Below are 18,673 nucleotides of genomic sequence, written 5' to 3'. Positions count from 1 at the left end.
ATTTAAAGGCTATCACCTAGCAAGTGTGGTGTCTGGCGGTGACACCACAAGATTTCCTAACCTTTTAAACAGATGCTTACAAGATGTGCGATTATGAACCCCACACATTATTCTAACTACTTTCTTTTGAGCAGTGAATACCTCATGCCTAAGTGTTGAGTTGCCCCAGAATATTATTCCGTATGACATCAGAGAGTGGAGGTATGCAAAGTATGTTAGCTTACTAATTTCTACATCCTCAAAATTGGCAATTATTCTGATTGCAAAAGTTGCTTAACATAGTCCAAATATGAATTTTCCAGTTACAATTCTCATCTACATGTACACCAAAAAACGTAGTTTGCTTCACCCTGGCTACTGACTTCTTTTGATGTGTTATGTTTATTGAAGGAATTATACTCTTTGCAGAAGAAAATTGGATGTACTGTGTTTTTTAAAAAAGTTCGGAGCAAGCCCATTCATAGAAAACCAATTAATAACTTTTCCAAAGACCTAAATTGTACATTTTCTATCCTACTTTCCTTTACTGGATTATCATCAGCAAGCAGTGTCAGTCCAGCATCTTGTTTCACATAAGAAGAGAGGTCATTCACATAGCCGGCCGGGGTGGCCGAGCGGTTCTAGGCGCTACAGTCTGGAACCGCGCGACCGCTACGGTCGCAGGTTCGAATCCTGCCTCGGGCATGGATGTGTGTGATGTCCTTAGGTTAGTTAGGTTTAAGTAGTTCTAAGTTCTAGGGGACTGATGACCTCAGAAGTTAAATCCCATAGTGCTCAGAGCCATTCATTCACATATATCAAGAACAGGAGGGGATCCATGATCGAACCTTGTGGAACACCTAATGTAATTTCAGCCCAGTTAGATGAAGTAGCAAACTCCTTTGAATCACTTGAAACATATAATGAGAATTTTTGCTTGTTGTACTGTAGATATGACTAAAAACACTCATATGCTGTTCCGTTAATACCATAGAATTGTAATTTCTCTAGCATAATGTCATGGTTTACACAATCAAATGCTTTGGATAAGTCACAGAATATTCCTACTGGTGACATTTTACTATTTAAAGACTATTATGTGGACAGGGAAATTGTATATTGCTGTCTCGGTGGAATAGCATTTCTGAAATCCGAACTGTGATTTACTATCCCATTACTGTTGAGATGGCTAACCACTCTTGAGTAAATTACTTTCTCAAAGATTTTTGAAAATGCTGTAAGTAAGGATACTGGCCGGTAATTATTGACATCTGTGGTTTTCCCCTTTTTGTAGAGAGGTCTGAAAATGGCTTGTTTTAACCTGTCTGGAAAAATACCCTGAGTCAGTGATGCATTACATATGACTCAAAACAACAGCTGTAATTGCTCCACATTGTTTTAACAACTTCTTAGAGATGTCATCTACTCCAAAAGAACATTTATTTTTCAAAGATTTAATAATTTTCCTTATTACACAAGAGGCTGTTAAACGAAACATTCAACGACATGGTGCCCATCTTCCCCATCTTCAGTCAGCTGACTAAATTCAAGAGTAAGACGATGTTGACTGTCTTTTTCGACAGCAAGGGCTTGATCCATAATGAATTTCAAGCCGAGGGAGGTGCGAAGATGATAACCGCATGCCATTACATCTACATCTACATCTACATTTATATTCCGCAAGCCACCCAACGGTGTGTGGCGGAGGGCACTTTACGTGCCACTGTCATTACCTCCCTTTCCTGTCCCAGTCGCGTATGGTTCGCGGGAAGAACGACTGTCTGAAAGCCCCCGTGCGCGCTCTAATCCCTCTAATTTTACATTCGTGATCTCCTCGGGAGGTATAAGTAGGGGGAAGCAATATATTCGATACCTCATCCAGAAACGCACCCTCTCGAAACCTGGCGAGCAAGCTACACCGCGATGCAGAGCGCCTCTCTTGCAGAGTCTGCCACTTGAGTTTATTAAACATCTCCGTAACGCTATCACGGTTGCCGAATAACCCTGTGACGAAACGCGCCGCTCTTCTTTGGATCTTCTCGATCTCCTCCGTCAAACCGATCTGGTACGCATCCTACACTGATGAGCAATACTCAAGTATAGGTCGAACGAGTGTTTTGTAAGCCACCTCCTTTGTTGATGGAGCCACCTCCTTTGTTGATTAACTGTTGCCTGGTCTCTGGATCGTATTGGCAACATTAGATCTCATCCAAAAACACGTGACCAAGGTGCTTTCAGCTATTCCACAAGAACACAAGAAGAATGAGTGCTAAAAGGAACTCGTTAAACTTCGGTTACACGATAAATCAATCTAATCTAAAAGCCGTAAATTCAACTAAATACCTAGGTATTACAATTACGAACAACTTAAATTGGAAGGAACACACAGAAAATGTAGTGGGGAAGGCTAACCAAAGACAGCGTTTTATTGGCAGCACGTTTCGTATTATCACGAAATATGGCAGAGAGTGTCACAGAAATGATACAGGATTTGGGCTGGAAACCATTAAAAGAAAGGCGTTTCTCGTTGCGACGGAATCTTCTCACGAAATTCCAATCACCAGCTTTCTCCTCCGAATGCGAAAAATTTTTGTTGACACCGACCTACACAGGGAGGAACAATCACCACGATAAAATAAGGGAATTCAAAGCTCGTACGGAAAGTTATAGGTGTTCATTCTTTCCGAGCGCTATACGAGATTGGAATAATAGAGAATTGTGAAGGTGGTTCGATGAACCCTCTGCCAGGCACTTAAATGTGATTTGCAGAGTATCCATGTAGATGTAGATGTAGAAGCGGTTGTTGACAGTTCCAACAGCTTTACAACCGACGTCAGATGTGTGTTGTAGGTAATGGTGATGACTCTGAAGGCTCGAAAACATATTTTGTTTGTAACTCTTCTTTCCTTTATTTTCTGAGACCATTCAATGAATTTTTAGGACGCGCCATGTGTTACACTTCCACGCGTCATTAATCAACAGTTAATATTAGTGTTTTGATAGTTTTGTAGAATTTTTTTAGGTGGGAGGGGGGGGGGGATTAGCCTTGTTATCCGCTGTAGAGAAAGCACGCCAAGTCTGTAAATGTCACGCCAGAGTGCACTGGACTACAGTAACGACTAGCGGAAGGAAATAAACGAGTTAAACATGTCCTTACCTTCAGTTGCTAGGAATTTCTTTGCTTGCTGACGGCGTTTGCTGGAAAGTATGGTATTAGGAAGCACTTGTTGTGAGTGTATGCGCCTGAGTTCTCGTGACTCTTATCCTTTCGCGAATAACTTTTGCATGCCACGGCTCTGATAAGAGCACCATACTAATTCAGTGTGCATTTTTTCGGCAAAGATTCGGAACATAAGCTTAGGATGAAAGTGATGGAAGTTGGTGCTCCCGAACTCGATCTGAACTCCAATCATAACAAAATCAGTGAAAATCCAGGTAAGGGTATATACATGATTTCAATGGAGCAATGTTTTGACGTTTAGCAGCCGAAGTCACATTTCCCGACACTTCAGCACAACATAGCGTTGCAAAAAGGACACGATTTGGAGAGATGTTTAATGTAATTTATCTCTTAAACTACATATTTTCGCAATATATAAGTATAAATAGGAAAACCAATAAATACGGTGTTTACCTTCTGCAAGTCCGATATTACTATAGAGTTTAGTTTCCTCTTATTCGTGTTTGTCGTTATTATTGTTATTATTACTAGCACAGTATTTGTTGTACCGGCACAGAACCGTTTTATTTATTAATGAACTTTGCCTTTCTTCCTACAGTTCATTATGGTGCCCATCATGCAGTCGTTCGGTCTGCTATATCGAGACAGGTTCAAGGAGATCAACATGCCCGCCACAGACATCTCCGTCATCATGAACGTCAACTCTGCCTTCGGCATGACACTGGGTAAGTTTCTGCTGCAGCTGCTGCGAGCTACGTGATGTTGCGGTTATGTCGCTCCTGTGAGCTTACATGCTGTTGCAGTTATGTGGCACATGCAAAGTAATGCTAAAATGTGCGTCCAAATTTCTATAAGACAGATATGTCTGTAACAGGAAGCTATGATCATTGACGTCAGCTGTTGGAAGCAGTGATCCCGTGTTATTCGGCTCTTTGACTGGAAGGAGTGGAGCACTAGGAAACTTTTGTTTCCCCAGCAGTCATACGTGCAACGTAATTTGCAGAAAGCGCACATATGGGAATGATTGTGGAGAGAGTGCGTATCGTTACGCCAACTGCTGCATGGCACAAATCTCGTGCATGGATGTCAAGGCCCACGGAGAGTTTCCCGTGAGGTTATATTGCTCTCGCTTCTCCCCAGACATTTCACAACATCAAACACTCAAAACTTCCGTGCAACAAGCAATGTACCTGAAAACATGTATAAAATATACGGGACATGAAATCTAGGTAATACTGCCACAGAATAATTCTTTCGAAGAGATAAAGACAATTCACCTGCACATGCACGACGTTTAAACCCGAGTTTGAGTAAATTTTCCTGAAAATTAAATTAGTTTATGCTTGTGCAGATGTATGTGATACGGAATCTACGGAAGGGGCTACGTAAGACACTTGCAATATGTCGTAACATGGCCTTTCAAAGCTTGTGACGAGTATAAAATTACTTATGAAGGCTGCGGCACGGACATAATGCATACTTTGGTAGCACATAATCCGCGAGTTACAAGAACCATTCTGAAGTGTCGAAACAGCATGTAATTACACCTTTTACGCAACGACACAATCTCAGCACAATAGGCTGTAGGGTGGTAGGACAGGAGCAAAGTAGCACATCAGGCAATCACAATCGACAGTTGCGCCTAACATTTTATTTGGTACCTTTAAACAAGAGAACTTGACAAATAAAACTATCACATGTTTAAAACAACCATACATATTTAAAATTTACGATTCAGGTGAAAATAAATTACTTCAATTTTAAACACTCATAAAAACTCGGCATTTATGGCCTATTACACATTTACTGGAATGAGTTAAATTTCATAACAAATGTACTTTTTCATTACCACAGTGATTGTTATTGCCAAAATAATTCAGTTAATTTAGCATATAACAAATTTCGTGTGAGCAAACTAGCTCGTGAGATTCAACAACTACGCTCAGGAAACGGACGCTCGCCCGTTCAACAGTTACCAATATAGGCTCGACATGGACCCCCAGACGGGAGCAGCAACGGTCACGAATGGGCACGAAAAAATCCCGGAACTAGTGGGTATCTACAACAGACTGGCATCTGCCTTAAATAACTAGAAACACAATCACTCATTACAACACATTAGTAAAATTAATGCATGAAATTAATTACAATATCGATGTACTGTCATTGAAGGAATTCTAGTACCACCATCGATAGAATCCCTTTCAGGCCATTAAACACACAATAACAACTAGCCTCTCAATAACTGGTAAGAATTTAAGAAACTACTGATTTCAAAACTATACACGCGTCTCTCAAATGGCTCTGAGCACTATGGGACTTAACTTCTGAGGTCATCAGTCCCCTAGAACTGAGAACTATATATAGCGACTGGCCATCTTAACTCCGTGGTGTGATATAAATACAATAACCAGGCGGTACTTAAACAAGGGCCAGCAAACTGTTTTCAATGGCGGTTAAAGGTTGACAGTAGGGATCTACAACGGAATGTCTCAGCACTCCAAGCCCTCGTAAATGTTAATGATCACACCACATACACCTTAAATCATTACATATTAAATCAATTAAAATCAACACATTGTAGGCCAGACTCAGTAGGAGTAGCGACGGCCGTCCAAGAAAATACAGTCAACCGCACAGAGCCCAGCAGTGCATTCCGACCACAATTTACAGGACAAGCAAGGAGGCTCTTACCCTCTCGCTTTTTCGACGAAGCCAGCCACCGCAGATCACGATGTCAGGAGACATGAAGAAAGCGGAAAAACAGCACCAGTGGCTTCCCAGTAACGTCTCTTTCCACGCTGGAGGTATTTGCCACGGCGCCGTCACCCTTCTGGACGTGCCCTGCTTGCTGGCTGACACCGGACCTTAGCTGTTCGCCACAGTTCCCAAAACGCCGTTACTGCTTGGCGTCCCAAAGCAAAATCACTTCCTCAGCTTTTCCTCTCGCTCCCGATCAGCCCGGTAGGTGGCACCAGTGCGCGCTCTGCGCACACCGCCGGAAAGATGGCCTATACCGGCGGCGGGAATATCGCTGATAGAGCCACACGGCTCACATTCCTCTTCAAGAGTGAATGCTGTTAATGTTGCGGTGTCACCGCCAGACACCACACTTGCTAGGTGGTAGCCTTTAAATCGGCCGCGGTTCGTTAGTATACGTCGGACCCGCGTGTCGCCACTATCAGTGATTGCAGACCGAGCGCCGTCACACGGCAGGTCTAGAGAGACTTCCTAGCACTCGCCCCAGTTGTACAGCCGACTTTGCTAGCGATGGTTCACTGACAAATTACGCTCTCATTTGCCGAGACGATAGTTAGCATAGCCTCCAGCAACGTCATTTGCTACGACCTATCAAGGCGCCATATTCGGTTACTATTGATATTGTGAATCATGTACCATCAAGAGCGACGTTCACCATTAATGGATTAAAGTTAAGTATTCCAACAGCTACGTCCTTTTTCGCTAAAGTCTAACTTCCTTATCCTGTTCCAGACCTCACGCCAGCCTGCGTGAGCTAAAACGCGTGCCTTTCGGCTTCCTCTCATAGTGGGTTGGCTCTCTTGCCAATCCACAACAAATGTGTCATTCAACACTGCTTATGACAGATTGACGGGACGATACATTCTACTTTCTTATCTCAAACGGCAGAGGTATTTCGTATCCGTCGAAGAAGTGTCGTTAGAAGTCATAAGTGACGTGCATCTGAATATCAGAAGTAGTATGCATTTCCAAGACAACAACGCCATAAGCTTCATCTGACTGCTACATCCATAAACTATAAGATCACTCGAGGTGACCCATAGGCTCACAACGTAGAGTACCTGACCACACATTGGGACATTTGCTGCTATCGAAGAACAGGTCGCGCATGTACTGAATTTGAATTAGTGGCGGACTTCGTCGGAAGACTTTGTCTGGCCTCTGTCACCATTCAGGATACGTCGAGAGACTTCTACCTATTCGACATTCAGAATCCTTGACGCCTTGCTGCAGATACTGGAGATCTCAGTCGTACATTCGAGTACCCACTGTACATTTTACAAATTTTTTGTTACAAACTGATGCCAGTACCGCATGTTGTTGTTCCGAATATGTTAGTCTTTGCTCTGTTTTCGTTTGACCGAACAGTGTTACAGCCTGTTGCATACAGCAACACGACGGCCCAGGGCTAACAAGTGAACTACTGCCTTTACTTGGTAGATCTCTCGACAGTGAAGTCAACTGCTATTTCTCCGAACAGTAACTAAATATATCTTGCAATAGGATGCTGGATTACACAGAATAATGATTGGTGTTCATTTTGAAAGCTAGGAATCCTGCTTTCTTATTTATCAGTAGTTGGTTCTAACAACCTAACGTATGTCTCTTTAACAGGCTCTCATAACCAGGTCATACCTGTGTTCTAGGGGTACACTTGATCAGCAAGAAAATTTTATAATTTTTAATTTTGAATAATCTCATTACGAACAAATTTCAAATCGAATAAAGAGCTATTGTTCCATTAAGAAAGAAGTTAAACACTGCTAATTGTTTATATACACTCCTGGAAATTGAAAAAAGAACACATTGACACCGATGTGTCAGACCCACCATACTTGCTCCGGACACTGCGAGAGGGCTGTACAAGCAATGATCACACGCACGGCACAGCGGACACACCAGGAACCGCGGTGTTGGCCGTCGAATGGCGCTAGCTGCGCAGCATTTGTGCACCGCCGCCGTCAGTGTCAGCCAGTTTGCCGTGGCATACGGAGCTCCATCGCAGTCTTTAACACTGGTATCATGCCGCGACAGCGTGGACGTGAACCGTATGTGCAGTTGACGGACTTTGAGCGAGGGCGTATAGTGGGCATGCGGGAGGCCGGGTGGACGTACCGCCGAATTGCTCAACACGTGGGGCGTGAGGTCTCCACAGTACATAGATGTTGTCGCCAGTGGTCGGCGGAAGGTGCACGTGTCCGTCGACCTGGGACCAGACCGCAGCGACGCACGGATGCACGCCAAGACCGTAGGATCCTACGCAGTGCCGTAGGGGACCGCACCGCCACTTCCCAGCAAATTAGGGACACTGTTGCTCCTGGGGTATCGGCGAGGACCATTCGCAACCGTCTCCATGAAGCTGGGCTATGGTCCCGCACACCGTTAGGCCGTCTTCCGCTCACGCCCCAACATCGTGCAGCCCGCCTCCAGTGGTGTCGCGACAGGCGTGAATGGAGGGACGAATGGAGACGTGTCGTCTTCAGCGATGAGAGTCGCTTCTGCCTTGGTGCCAATGATGGTCGTATGCGTGTTTGGCGCCGTGCAGGTGAGCGCCACAATCAGGACTGCATACGACCGAGGCACACAGGGCCAACACCCGGCATCATGGTGTGGGGAGCGATCTCCTACACTGGCCGTACACCACTGGTGATCGTCGAGGGGACACTGAATAGTGCACGGTACATCCAAACCGTCATCGAACCCATCGTTCTACCATTCCTAGACCGGCAAGGGAACTTGCTGTTCCAACAGGACAATGCACGTCGCATGTATCCCGTGCCACCCAACGTGCTCTAGAAGGTGTAAGTCAACTACCCTGGCCAGCAAGATCTCCGGATCTGTCCCCCATTGAGCATGTTTGGGACTGGATGAAGCGTCGTCTCACGCGGTCTGCACGTCCAGCACAAACGCTGGTCCAACTGAGGCGCCAGGTGGAAATGGCATGGCAAGCCGTTCCACAGGACTACATCCAGCATCTCTACGATCGTCTCCATGGGAGAATAGCAGCCTGCATTGCTGCGAAAGGTGGATATACACTGTACTAGTGCCGACATTGTGCATGCTCTGTTGCCTGTGTCTATGTGCCTGTGGTTCTGTCAGTGTGATCATGTGATGTATCTGACCCCATGAATGTGTCAATAAAGTTTCCCCTTCCTGGGACAATGAATTCACGGTGTTCTTATTTCAATTTCCAGGAGCGTATTTTTTCTCTGTTCAGGTTAATGCATTTTGAAGAACACATAATTCCATTAGGAAGATGTTATTTTCATTACCTGAATTTTCCGTCGCCGCATGGCAGAACATTATAATATTAAAAAGAAGAAAAAATTCCTAATTTTCTGCAAAATTATATTTATTTGGTCATGAATGGCTTTTCGCTTCTCAGTCCATCTTCAGGTGAGAACTGAATGTCGCAAACACAGATATACATTATATTGGACTTACACAGATACCATTTGTGCAGAAGATACGCAAATGACAGAGTGTTTACGTAGGAAGACTTTCCATTTCTTTTCACATAGAAATAATTACATTAACTAAAAAAGGGATAAACAAAGTTTGAATGTGGAGCACACACATTTTCAGGGTAACCTTTCGCCCTTGGAGTGATAAACTGACCCTAAAAAGTGGTAGGTAGAATCAGTTATGATCAAACGCACAGGCCGATGGAAACCACTGCATTCAAGACACACAGCCTATATCTACGGAACATGTGAGATGTTAGGATGATCTCTCCATTGGCGGAGTATCCGGATTAATCCCAGATTCGGATCTTCGGGAGGGGACCGCTAAGGGGTAGGTGACCATGAAAAACATACACAATAACTAAAAAAAGCTCGAAGCTGGGAATGTCAAAAGTTTCGACGTCATAGGTTAGAAAATCTGAAAAGAGATATGGTAAGGCTAGGTGAAGCGATGTGAAATAGAAAAGAAATAAGGATTTTTTGTCAGACAAATATAAGACACTAAAAAGACCAGAAGAAAATGATAATCTGGAATAGGATTCATTACGAATAACAAGATAGGGCAGAGAGTGAGTTACTGTGAACTGTTCGTGACAGTATTGTTTTCATCAGAATCGACAGCAAACCAAACCCAGCAACAATAAGTAAGGTAAGCAAGCCCACTTACCAAGTGGAAGATGAAGAACGAACACAGTATATGACGATATCGAACAGGTAATTCAGCATGTAAAACGAGATGATAATGGAATAATCATTCGTGATTGGGAACACTATAGTAGGGGAAGGAATATAGGACAGTTACGGGATAATATGGACTTGGTAGTGTGAACGAGGGAGGAGAAGAAGTGACTGAGTTCTGTAATAAATTTCAGCTGTTAACTGCGAATATGCTGTTCAAAAATCACAAGAGGAGGAGGTACATATGGTAAAGGCCATCAGACACAGGAAGATTTCAGTCGGATTACATCTTCGTGAGATAGAGTTTCGGATTCAGTTACTGAGTTTAAAGGCGTACCGATGAGCAGATACAAACTCCGATCAACATTTTGAAATGATAAAGAGTAGGTAGAATCAGTGTGGGAAGAAGTGTAATTCTGAGGTACTGAAGAATAATGAGATGCGTTTAAAGTTCTGTAAAGCTGGAGCTATTGCGATAGTGAACACCACAGTAGGCAGCTCGGTTGAAGAAGAACGTATATCTCCAAAAGGGGCGATGTCAGACGTTGGACGGACAATCATACATTAAAGCAATGCAACTGTGAAAAAACGTTGGATAACAGAAGAAATACTTCTGTTGATCGACGAGAGAACAAAACACACTGAAGGGCTCTGCGAGGAAGAGGAACTGTCTGGTAACGTGTTGTAAGAGGAAATGAGGGTCAATATTGCGACATTAACGAACGGTTTTCTGCTGAGTAGTTGCTCTCTAACCAGCAGTCCATACGAGTAAACCAATTGCCAATTTACCTTATGTTTTCTGCATATCAGGTAAATGGGCTGTCCACGGCTCTGTTTAAAAGGAGTAGCTCGATGTAGTCATACAGTCGAGTTGCGCCCGTCTGCTTTCACGCCTAGCAGCCAACTCGCTGCATGTAATAATGTGTTGCTGTGATCCTACAGTCAAATTGTGTATGCGTTGACTAGGACTTCTAAGTAATAAAATACATGGGAATATTAAATAAAAGATGAAGGAATAGTTTACCATTATTACGTTTGTAGCTGATGTAGACGACAGAGAATCATGTTGAATATTTTTACATCATGAAAGTATATCTCAGCTAAACGGAAAGTGGTCCCATGATATGCAGTTAAAATACAGATAGAAAATAACCTTATCAAATGCAGTAAAATTGGGTTGGAAGTGTTACGAGAACGGTAGCAAAATCCCCAAGCTAACTAGTCATCCAAGTCCACTCGTGATCACAATATACAAAATATTCACCAGCTCACAATACTTCAGAGATGAAAATGATGGTTTACAAATTAACACATGTGAGTTAACAGTTAGAAACTCATACTCTTCCTATTTTCAGTTCTGTAATGCAATCGGAAAAAGTCAGAGTATTTTAGCTGTCGTTCACCGCTCAGAGTCAGTCACTCCTACGATCGAATCATGCACGTTACTATAGACAGGTCTGCTTTCAAAGTGTCTTCTTCGAGATCCAAACGAAAAATGTCCCAGATCGCTTCCTTCAGCTTTTCACTCGAAGAAGTGTCTGTCCCCACTTGACTCCAGTGGTGTTCCTCCACTGTGTGCTTTCCCATAGGCTGAAGGCCACTTCACAGAAAATACATCGGTCTTAAGTTCCACAGACATGATTTGACTCAACCTGACGACTTCCCGGGCTGAACTAATATACTCAAATAATGAAACGTCATAAGCATTTCGGTCACACACAGACACTACACAATAAATATAAATAAAGGGTCGCTCATAAATAAATAAGCCAGCATTCTTGCGCAAATGCGCTCACATTAAATAGCAACAGATTGTAGTTAGATATTGTTTAAACAATTATTTACGCCTGCTTGACATAATCATCTTTTGGCCCAGTTTCCAAAGGTTATGTCAGCTAACACATGCGACTGACCACTTCTTAAGTTACCATGATTTCGTACAGCAAGTGTAATCAATAGTTAAATAAATATATTAAAAAAGTAGTAACATATTCATTATATAAGTACACAAGTATGACATGATATGAAGTACTCATGGTGCATACATTTGCTTTGTTATTGCGAAGAATATGATGCTCTGACAGACGATTTCATAATTAAAAGATATAAAAAACTTAATAAACCCTAAAATAAAAGAGATACAGATACGCAGCTTTCAGAGATTATAGCTATTGTGCAATGCCATTATCTGAGATTTTTTTGTTTAAATCGCATGAAGCATTTAAAAGTAGTTAATTCAGAAGTTCACAGTGAAAGTAGTCACTGCAAAGCATTAACTTCTGTGGTTTTAAAGATGTTGAAAATATTGGATGCAGTTATTATTTGGCTGTCTTTTACTGTGGAATATCTAAGCGCTGTAGGAAGACACGTTTCAGAGTGTCTCGGAGTCCGCCATTTTCCCGTATCGTCTATCCTTCGGTTAAGCGAGTAACCACTGTCCATATTCTCCGTACGGTTTTTCTCATTTTCAGCCACTCCAGGCCGACAGCCTTGGTACCCGGGCAGACCAATGTTCGCTCCCTCAGGCCCCGCCGCGCCGTGCTTTCGATCCCTAAGCCCGCCGGCTCAGCTTAGAACTGTACAGACAAATGCATCTACTTACCTGGTCCCAGTTCTGGACGGCTGAATAACTCGTCTGCATACGCGTCACAGAAGTCATAGGGGATCTAATATCAGAGTTTAAGCTTCTACATCTACATCTACATCCATACTCCGCAAGCCACCTGACAGTGTGTGGCGGAGGGCACCTTGAGTACCTCTATCGGTTCTCCCTTCTATTCCAGTCTCGTCTTCCAGCTTTGGAAGACTTGCGATCAAATAAGGCAGAATGATAGATAAAATACCTTCTAAATTTCAAAATCATTGGTACAAGTATCAACAAACAGACTATCCAAGTATACAGGGTGGTCCATTGATCGTGACCGGGCCAAATATCTCACGAAATGAGCGTCAAACGAAAAAACTACAAAGAACGAAACTTGTCTCGCTTGAAGGGGGAAACCAGATGGCGCTTTGTTGGCCCGCTAGAGGGCGCTGCCATACGTCAAACGGATATCAACTGCATGTTTTTAAATAGGATCCCCCATTTTTATTACATATTCGTGTAGTACGTAAAGAAATATGAATGTTTTAGTTGGACCACTTCTTTCGCTTTGTGATATAAGGTCACAAACATATGGCTCACAATTTTAGACGAACAGTTGGTAACAGGTAGGTTTTTTAAATTAAAATACAGAACGTAGGTAAGTTTGAACATTTTATTTCGGTTGTTCCCATGTGATACATGTACCTTTGTGAACTTATCATTTCTGAGAACGCATGCTGTTACAGCGTGATTACCTGTAAATACCGCATTAATGCAATAAATGCTCAAAATGATTCCTGTTAACCTCAGTGCGTTTGGCAATACGTGTAACGACATTCCTCTCAACACAGACGTTTTTTGAGATTCCCTATTCTCGCGCAGATTGTCTGCTACTGATGTGCGGATTAACCGTGACAGTAGCTAAAACACCTACTTGGGCATCATCATTTGTTGGAGGTCGTGGTTGACGTTTCACATGTGGCTGAACGCTTCCTGTTTCCTTAAATAACGTAACTATCTGGCCAACGGTCCGGACACTTGGATGATGTCGTCCAGGATACCGAGCAGCACACATAGCACACGCCCGTTGGGCATTTTGATCACACAATAGCCATACCTCAACACGATGTCGACCTTTCCCGCAATTGGTAAACGGTCCATTTTAACACGGGAAATGTATCACGAAGCAAATAACGTCCGCATTGGTGAAATGTTACGTGATACCACATATTTATACGTTTGTGACTATTACAGCGCCATCTATCACAAAGCGAAAAAAGTGGTCCAACTAAAACATTCATATTTCTTTACGTACTACACGAATATGTAATAAAAATGGGGGTTCCCATTTTAAAAAACGCAGTTAATATCCATCTAGCGGACGAACCATAGCGCCATCTGGTTTCCCCCTTCAAGCTGGACATGTTTCGTTCTTTGTAGTTTTTTCGTTTGATGCTTATTTCATGAGATATTTGGTCCGGTCACTATCAATGGACCACCCTGTATATGTAGAATCTATGAGGCTGGAGACATACCATCAGACTTTCGGAAGAAGTATCATCCACATTGTCTCGAAGACTGCAGCAGAAAGTAAGTGCAAGAACTAAACATATTCAGCTCAACAGCTTATACATCCAAGTTGCTGATAAGAATAACATACAGAAGAATGGAAAAAGAAGTTTAGGATGTAATAGATAACGAACGATGTAACTTTACGAAATGTAAAGGAACCAGAGAGGCAGTTTTGATTATGCACTCGACAATGGTAGCAAGACTTAAGAAAAATCAAGACACACTCGTAGTAGTTGTCGAGATGGAAAAAGCATTCGATATTGTAAAACGATGCAAGATAGTCGAAAATATGAGAAAAACAGGTGTAAGCAATAGAGAAATACGGCTAATGCATGAACGAAGTGCTTAGATTGAAACTGATATAGGAGATGAATGAAGTCTTCCGCACCTACTGTTCAATCAATATATTGAAGACCCACCGAAGAAACTGAAAGAAAATTTCGAGAGATTAATATTCACGGTGATTGAAGAAACATTTCAGGACATGATAAATGGAACGAACATTCTGACAAGTGCAGACTATAGTTTGAGGGTAAACCGCAGAAAGCTGGAGGTACATCTACATCTACGTCTACATCTACATGGATATTCTGCAAATCACATTTAAGTGCCTGGCAGAGGGTTCATCGAACCACTTTCACAATTCTTTATTATTCCAATCTCGTATAGCGCGCGGAAAGAATGAACATCTATACCTTACCGTACGAGCTCTGATTTCCCTTATTTTATCGTGGTGATCGTTCCTCCCTGTGTAGGTCGTCGGTGTCAGCAAAATATTTTCGCAGTCGGTGGAGAAAGTTGGTGATTGCAATTTCGTGAGAAGATTCCGTCGCAACGAAAAACGCCTTTCTTTTAATAATTTACACCCTGTATCATTTCTATGACACTCTCTCCCATATTTCGTGCTGCCTTTCTTTGAACTTTTTCGATGTACTCCGTTAGTCCTATCTGGTAAGGATCCCACACCGGACAAGCGTAGTGTAGACAGTCTCCTTAGTAGGTCTGTTACATTTTCTAAGTGTCCTGTCAATAAAACGCAGTCTTTGGTTAGCCTTCCCCACAACATTTTCTATGTGTTCCTTCCATTTTAAGTTGTTCGTAATTGTAATACCTAGGTATTTAGTTGAATTACGGCTTTTAGATTAAACTGATTTATCGTGCAACCGAAGTTTCACGAGTACCTTTTAGTACTCATGTGGATGACCTCACACTTTTCGTTATTAAGGGTCAACTGACACTTTTCGCACCATTCAGATATTTTTTCTATATCGCTTTGCCGTTTGTTTTGATCTTCTGATGACTTTATTAGTCGATAAACGACAGCGTCATCTGCAAACAACCGAAGACGGCTCCTCAGATTGTCTCCTAAATCGTTTGTATAGATAAGGAACAGCAAAGGGCCTATAACACTACCTTGGGGAACGCCAGAAATCACTTCTGTTTTACTCGATGAGTTTCCGTCAATTACTACGAACTGTGACCTCTCTGACAGGAAATCACAAGTACAGTCACATAACTGAGACGATATTCCATAAGCACGCAATTTCACTACGAGCCGCTTGTGTTGTACAGTGTCAAAAGCCTTCCGGAATTTCAGAAATACGGAATCGATCTGAAATCCCTTGTCAATATCACTCAACACATCGTGTGAACAGAGAGCTAGTTGTGTTTCACAGGAACGATGTTTTCTGAACCCATGTTGACTGTGTGTCAATAGACAGTTTTCTTCGAGGTAATTCATAATGTTCGAACACAACATATGTTCTAAAATCCTTCTGCATATCGACGTTAACGATATGGGCCTGTAATTTAGTGGACTACTCCTACTACCTTTCTTGAATAGTGGTGTGACCTGTGCAACTTTCCAGTCTTTGGGTACGGATCTTTTGTTGAGCGAACGGTTGTACATGATTGTTAAGTATGGAGCTAATGCATCAGCATACTCCGAAAGGAACCTAACTGGTATACAGTCTGGAATAGCAGAACTGAGATTTACGTCAAACTTAACATAAAAAATGGTGACCACGAAGTAGGTGAAATGAAGGAATTCTGATACCTTGGAAGTAAAATAACACACAACTGGCGAAGCAAGCAGAACATAAAAAGAAGGCTATCACAGACAAAGATGGCATTCCTATGTAATAGAAGTATGCTAATCAAATATTAGCCTTAATGTGATGAAGAAATTTCGGAGGATGTCCATTTGGGATAGTGAATAACGGCCTGTGGGAAAACCGGAAAAGAAGGGACACGAAGCGTTTGAGATGTGATGCTATACAAGGATGTTGAAAATTAGGTGAAGAAGGAATGATGAGGTTCTCCGCAGAAGCGGCGAAGTAAGGAACATATGGAAAATACTGACAAAAATAAGGGACAAAATGGTTCAAATGGCTCTGAGCACTATGGGACTTAACTTCTGGGGTCATCGGTCCCCTAGAACTTAGAACTACTTAAACCTAACTAACCTAAGGACATCACACACATCCATGCCCGAGGCAGGATTCGAACCTGCGACGGTAGCGGTTGCGCGGTTCCAGACTGTAGCGCCAAGAATCGCTCGGCCACCCCGGCCGGCAATAAGGGACAGAATGATAGGTCATGTGCTAAAGACATACGGAAATGACTTTCACGGTCCTGGACGGGACCGCAGAGAATAAAAACTCTTAGGGTAAACAGAGACTGGGATACGTTGTACAGATAATTGGAGACGTGTGGTGCAAGTATTAATCTGAGATGAAGAGGTTGGCACAAAATCGGAGTTCCTGGCGGGGCTATCAAACCAGTCAGAAGAGCAACGACGAATAAAAGCCATCATAGTTGAGATTAGTGACATCCAGAGCAATCCAATGCAGACTTATCACTTTCAGACACGTTCTCAATGAATTATCGCAGCAGATATTCTTAATTCGTCTTATGTTGTTCTTGGTTGCCTTTCTTCGATTCTCTACAGGGTTGGGATTGCTACACTCGTTTTGGCAGTTTTAGTGACAGCTGGTGGCCGGGTGGCCTCCCTCATACCAACACTCCCCCTCGCCGGACTTTGTGTACTCCATCTGCCTGCGTCTATAGTAAATCTCTTGTTTGAGTGTGAGAACGCATCCTAAATAATCTGCGGGACTTAGTAATCAGCCCGGTATTTAGCTGGCTGTATTGGTAAAACCGCCTGAAAACCATGTCCACGCTGACCGACCCACAAGCCCTCGCAATTAATCCGCGAGGTGCATTCGGTCTGGGATAAGCTCGCTTCCCTGAATCCCGAAAGTAGCCGCACTAATGCGCTCGGGTCTCCGGGTGAGTCAGGCGATGTTGGCAGATAAATGTAGTCCATTATTCAGAGGCAGAGTGCTCTCATAAGTAATCTGCCAGCTTGCTCCATTGAGCGTCCCATTCAAGATGTCCACGTTTGTATCTCCTACAGCTGGCGTCATGTATTCATAGATACCAAACTGACCTTATCAGAATCAGATTCTATTTATAAATACATTATAAGACAAAAACGCGACATACCATGAAGAAATTATCAGAATGGGATGGAAACTGGTAGATGTGATGTACATGCACAGACAGACAAATGATTACAATTTCAGAAAAATTGGATAATTAGTTCAATAGAAATAGCCTCACAAATTGAACACGTCAGTTATGTATTGGTCCACCTCTGGCGCTTATGCAAGCAGTTTTTCGGCTTGGCATTGTCTGACAGAGTTTTTGGATGTCCTCTAATGGAATGTCTCGCCAAATTCTGTCTGACGTCAAAATCCCGTGCTGGTTGCAGGGCATTGCCCATAACACTCCAAGTATGCTCAGTTGGAGAGAGATCCGGCAATCTTGCAGGCTATGGGAGGGTTTTGCAAGCACTAATACAAGCAGTACAGATTCTCTCCGGATGTGGACACGCATTATCTTGCTGAAATGTAAGCACAGGATTGTTTGCCATGAAGGGCAACGAAATGGAGCGTAGAACATCTGTTGTAGAAAAGTGACGTGAATGACAACTGAAGAGGTCAGGGCCGGCCGTTGTGGCCGAGCGGTTCTAGGCGATTCAGTCCGGAAGCGCGCTGCTGCTACGGTCACGGGTTCAAATCCTGCCTCGGACATGGTTGTGTGTGACGTCCTCAGGTTAAGTTAGGTTTAAGTAGTTCTAAGTCTAGGGGACTGATGAACTCAGATGTTAAGTCTCATAGTGCTTAGAGCCATTTGAGCTATTTGAAGGGGTCAGGCTATGAAAAGAAATGGTACCCCAGCCCATCACTCCTGTTTGTCGGGCTGTATGGCGAGTGATGGTCAAGTTGGTATCCCAACATCGTCCAGAGCCTTTCCAGAGACGTCTTCGCTGGTCACTGGGGCTCAGCTCGAAATGGGACTCATCACTGATAACACTTCTACTCCAGTCAACGAGATTCCTAGCCGAAGACAAGTCTGGAGACGTCCTGGACAGTGGTGGGATACCAATCT

General features: G+C 43.0%; 1 protein-coding gene across 3 annotated transcripts in view; it reads left to right on the top strand.

Moving 5' to 3' along the window:
* LOC124789309 overlaps window positions 1-18,673 on the top strand; it is a 271,600-nt gene that overhangs the window by 165,443 nt on the left and 87,484 nt on the right. For all 3 annotated transcript variants that reach the window (XM_047256623.1, XM_047256621.1, XM_047256622.1), the window contains exon 4: window positions 3,759-3,885. In XM_047256623.1, coding sequence (XP_047112579.1) covers window positions 3,759-3,885 — 127 coding nt within the window. The remainder of the gene's footprint in view (window positions 1-3,758; window positions 3,886-18,673) is intronic.

The sequence above is a fragment of the Schistocerca piceifrons genome, chromosome 3, assembly GCF_021461385.2.
Source record: "Schistocerca piceifrons isolate TAMUIC-IGC-003096 chromosome 3, iqSchPice1.1, whole genome shotgun sequence".
Lineage (NCBI taxonomy): Eukaryota > Metazoa > Arthropoda > Insecta > Orthoptera > Acrididae > Schistocerca > Schistocerca piceifrons.
Note: the sequence above shows the minus strand (reverse complement) of the source record. Positions and strands in the feature narration are given on the sequence as shown.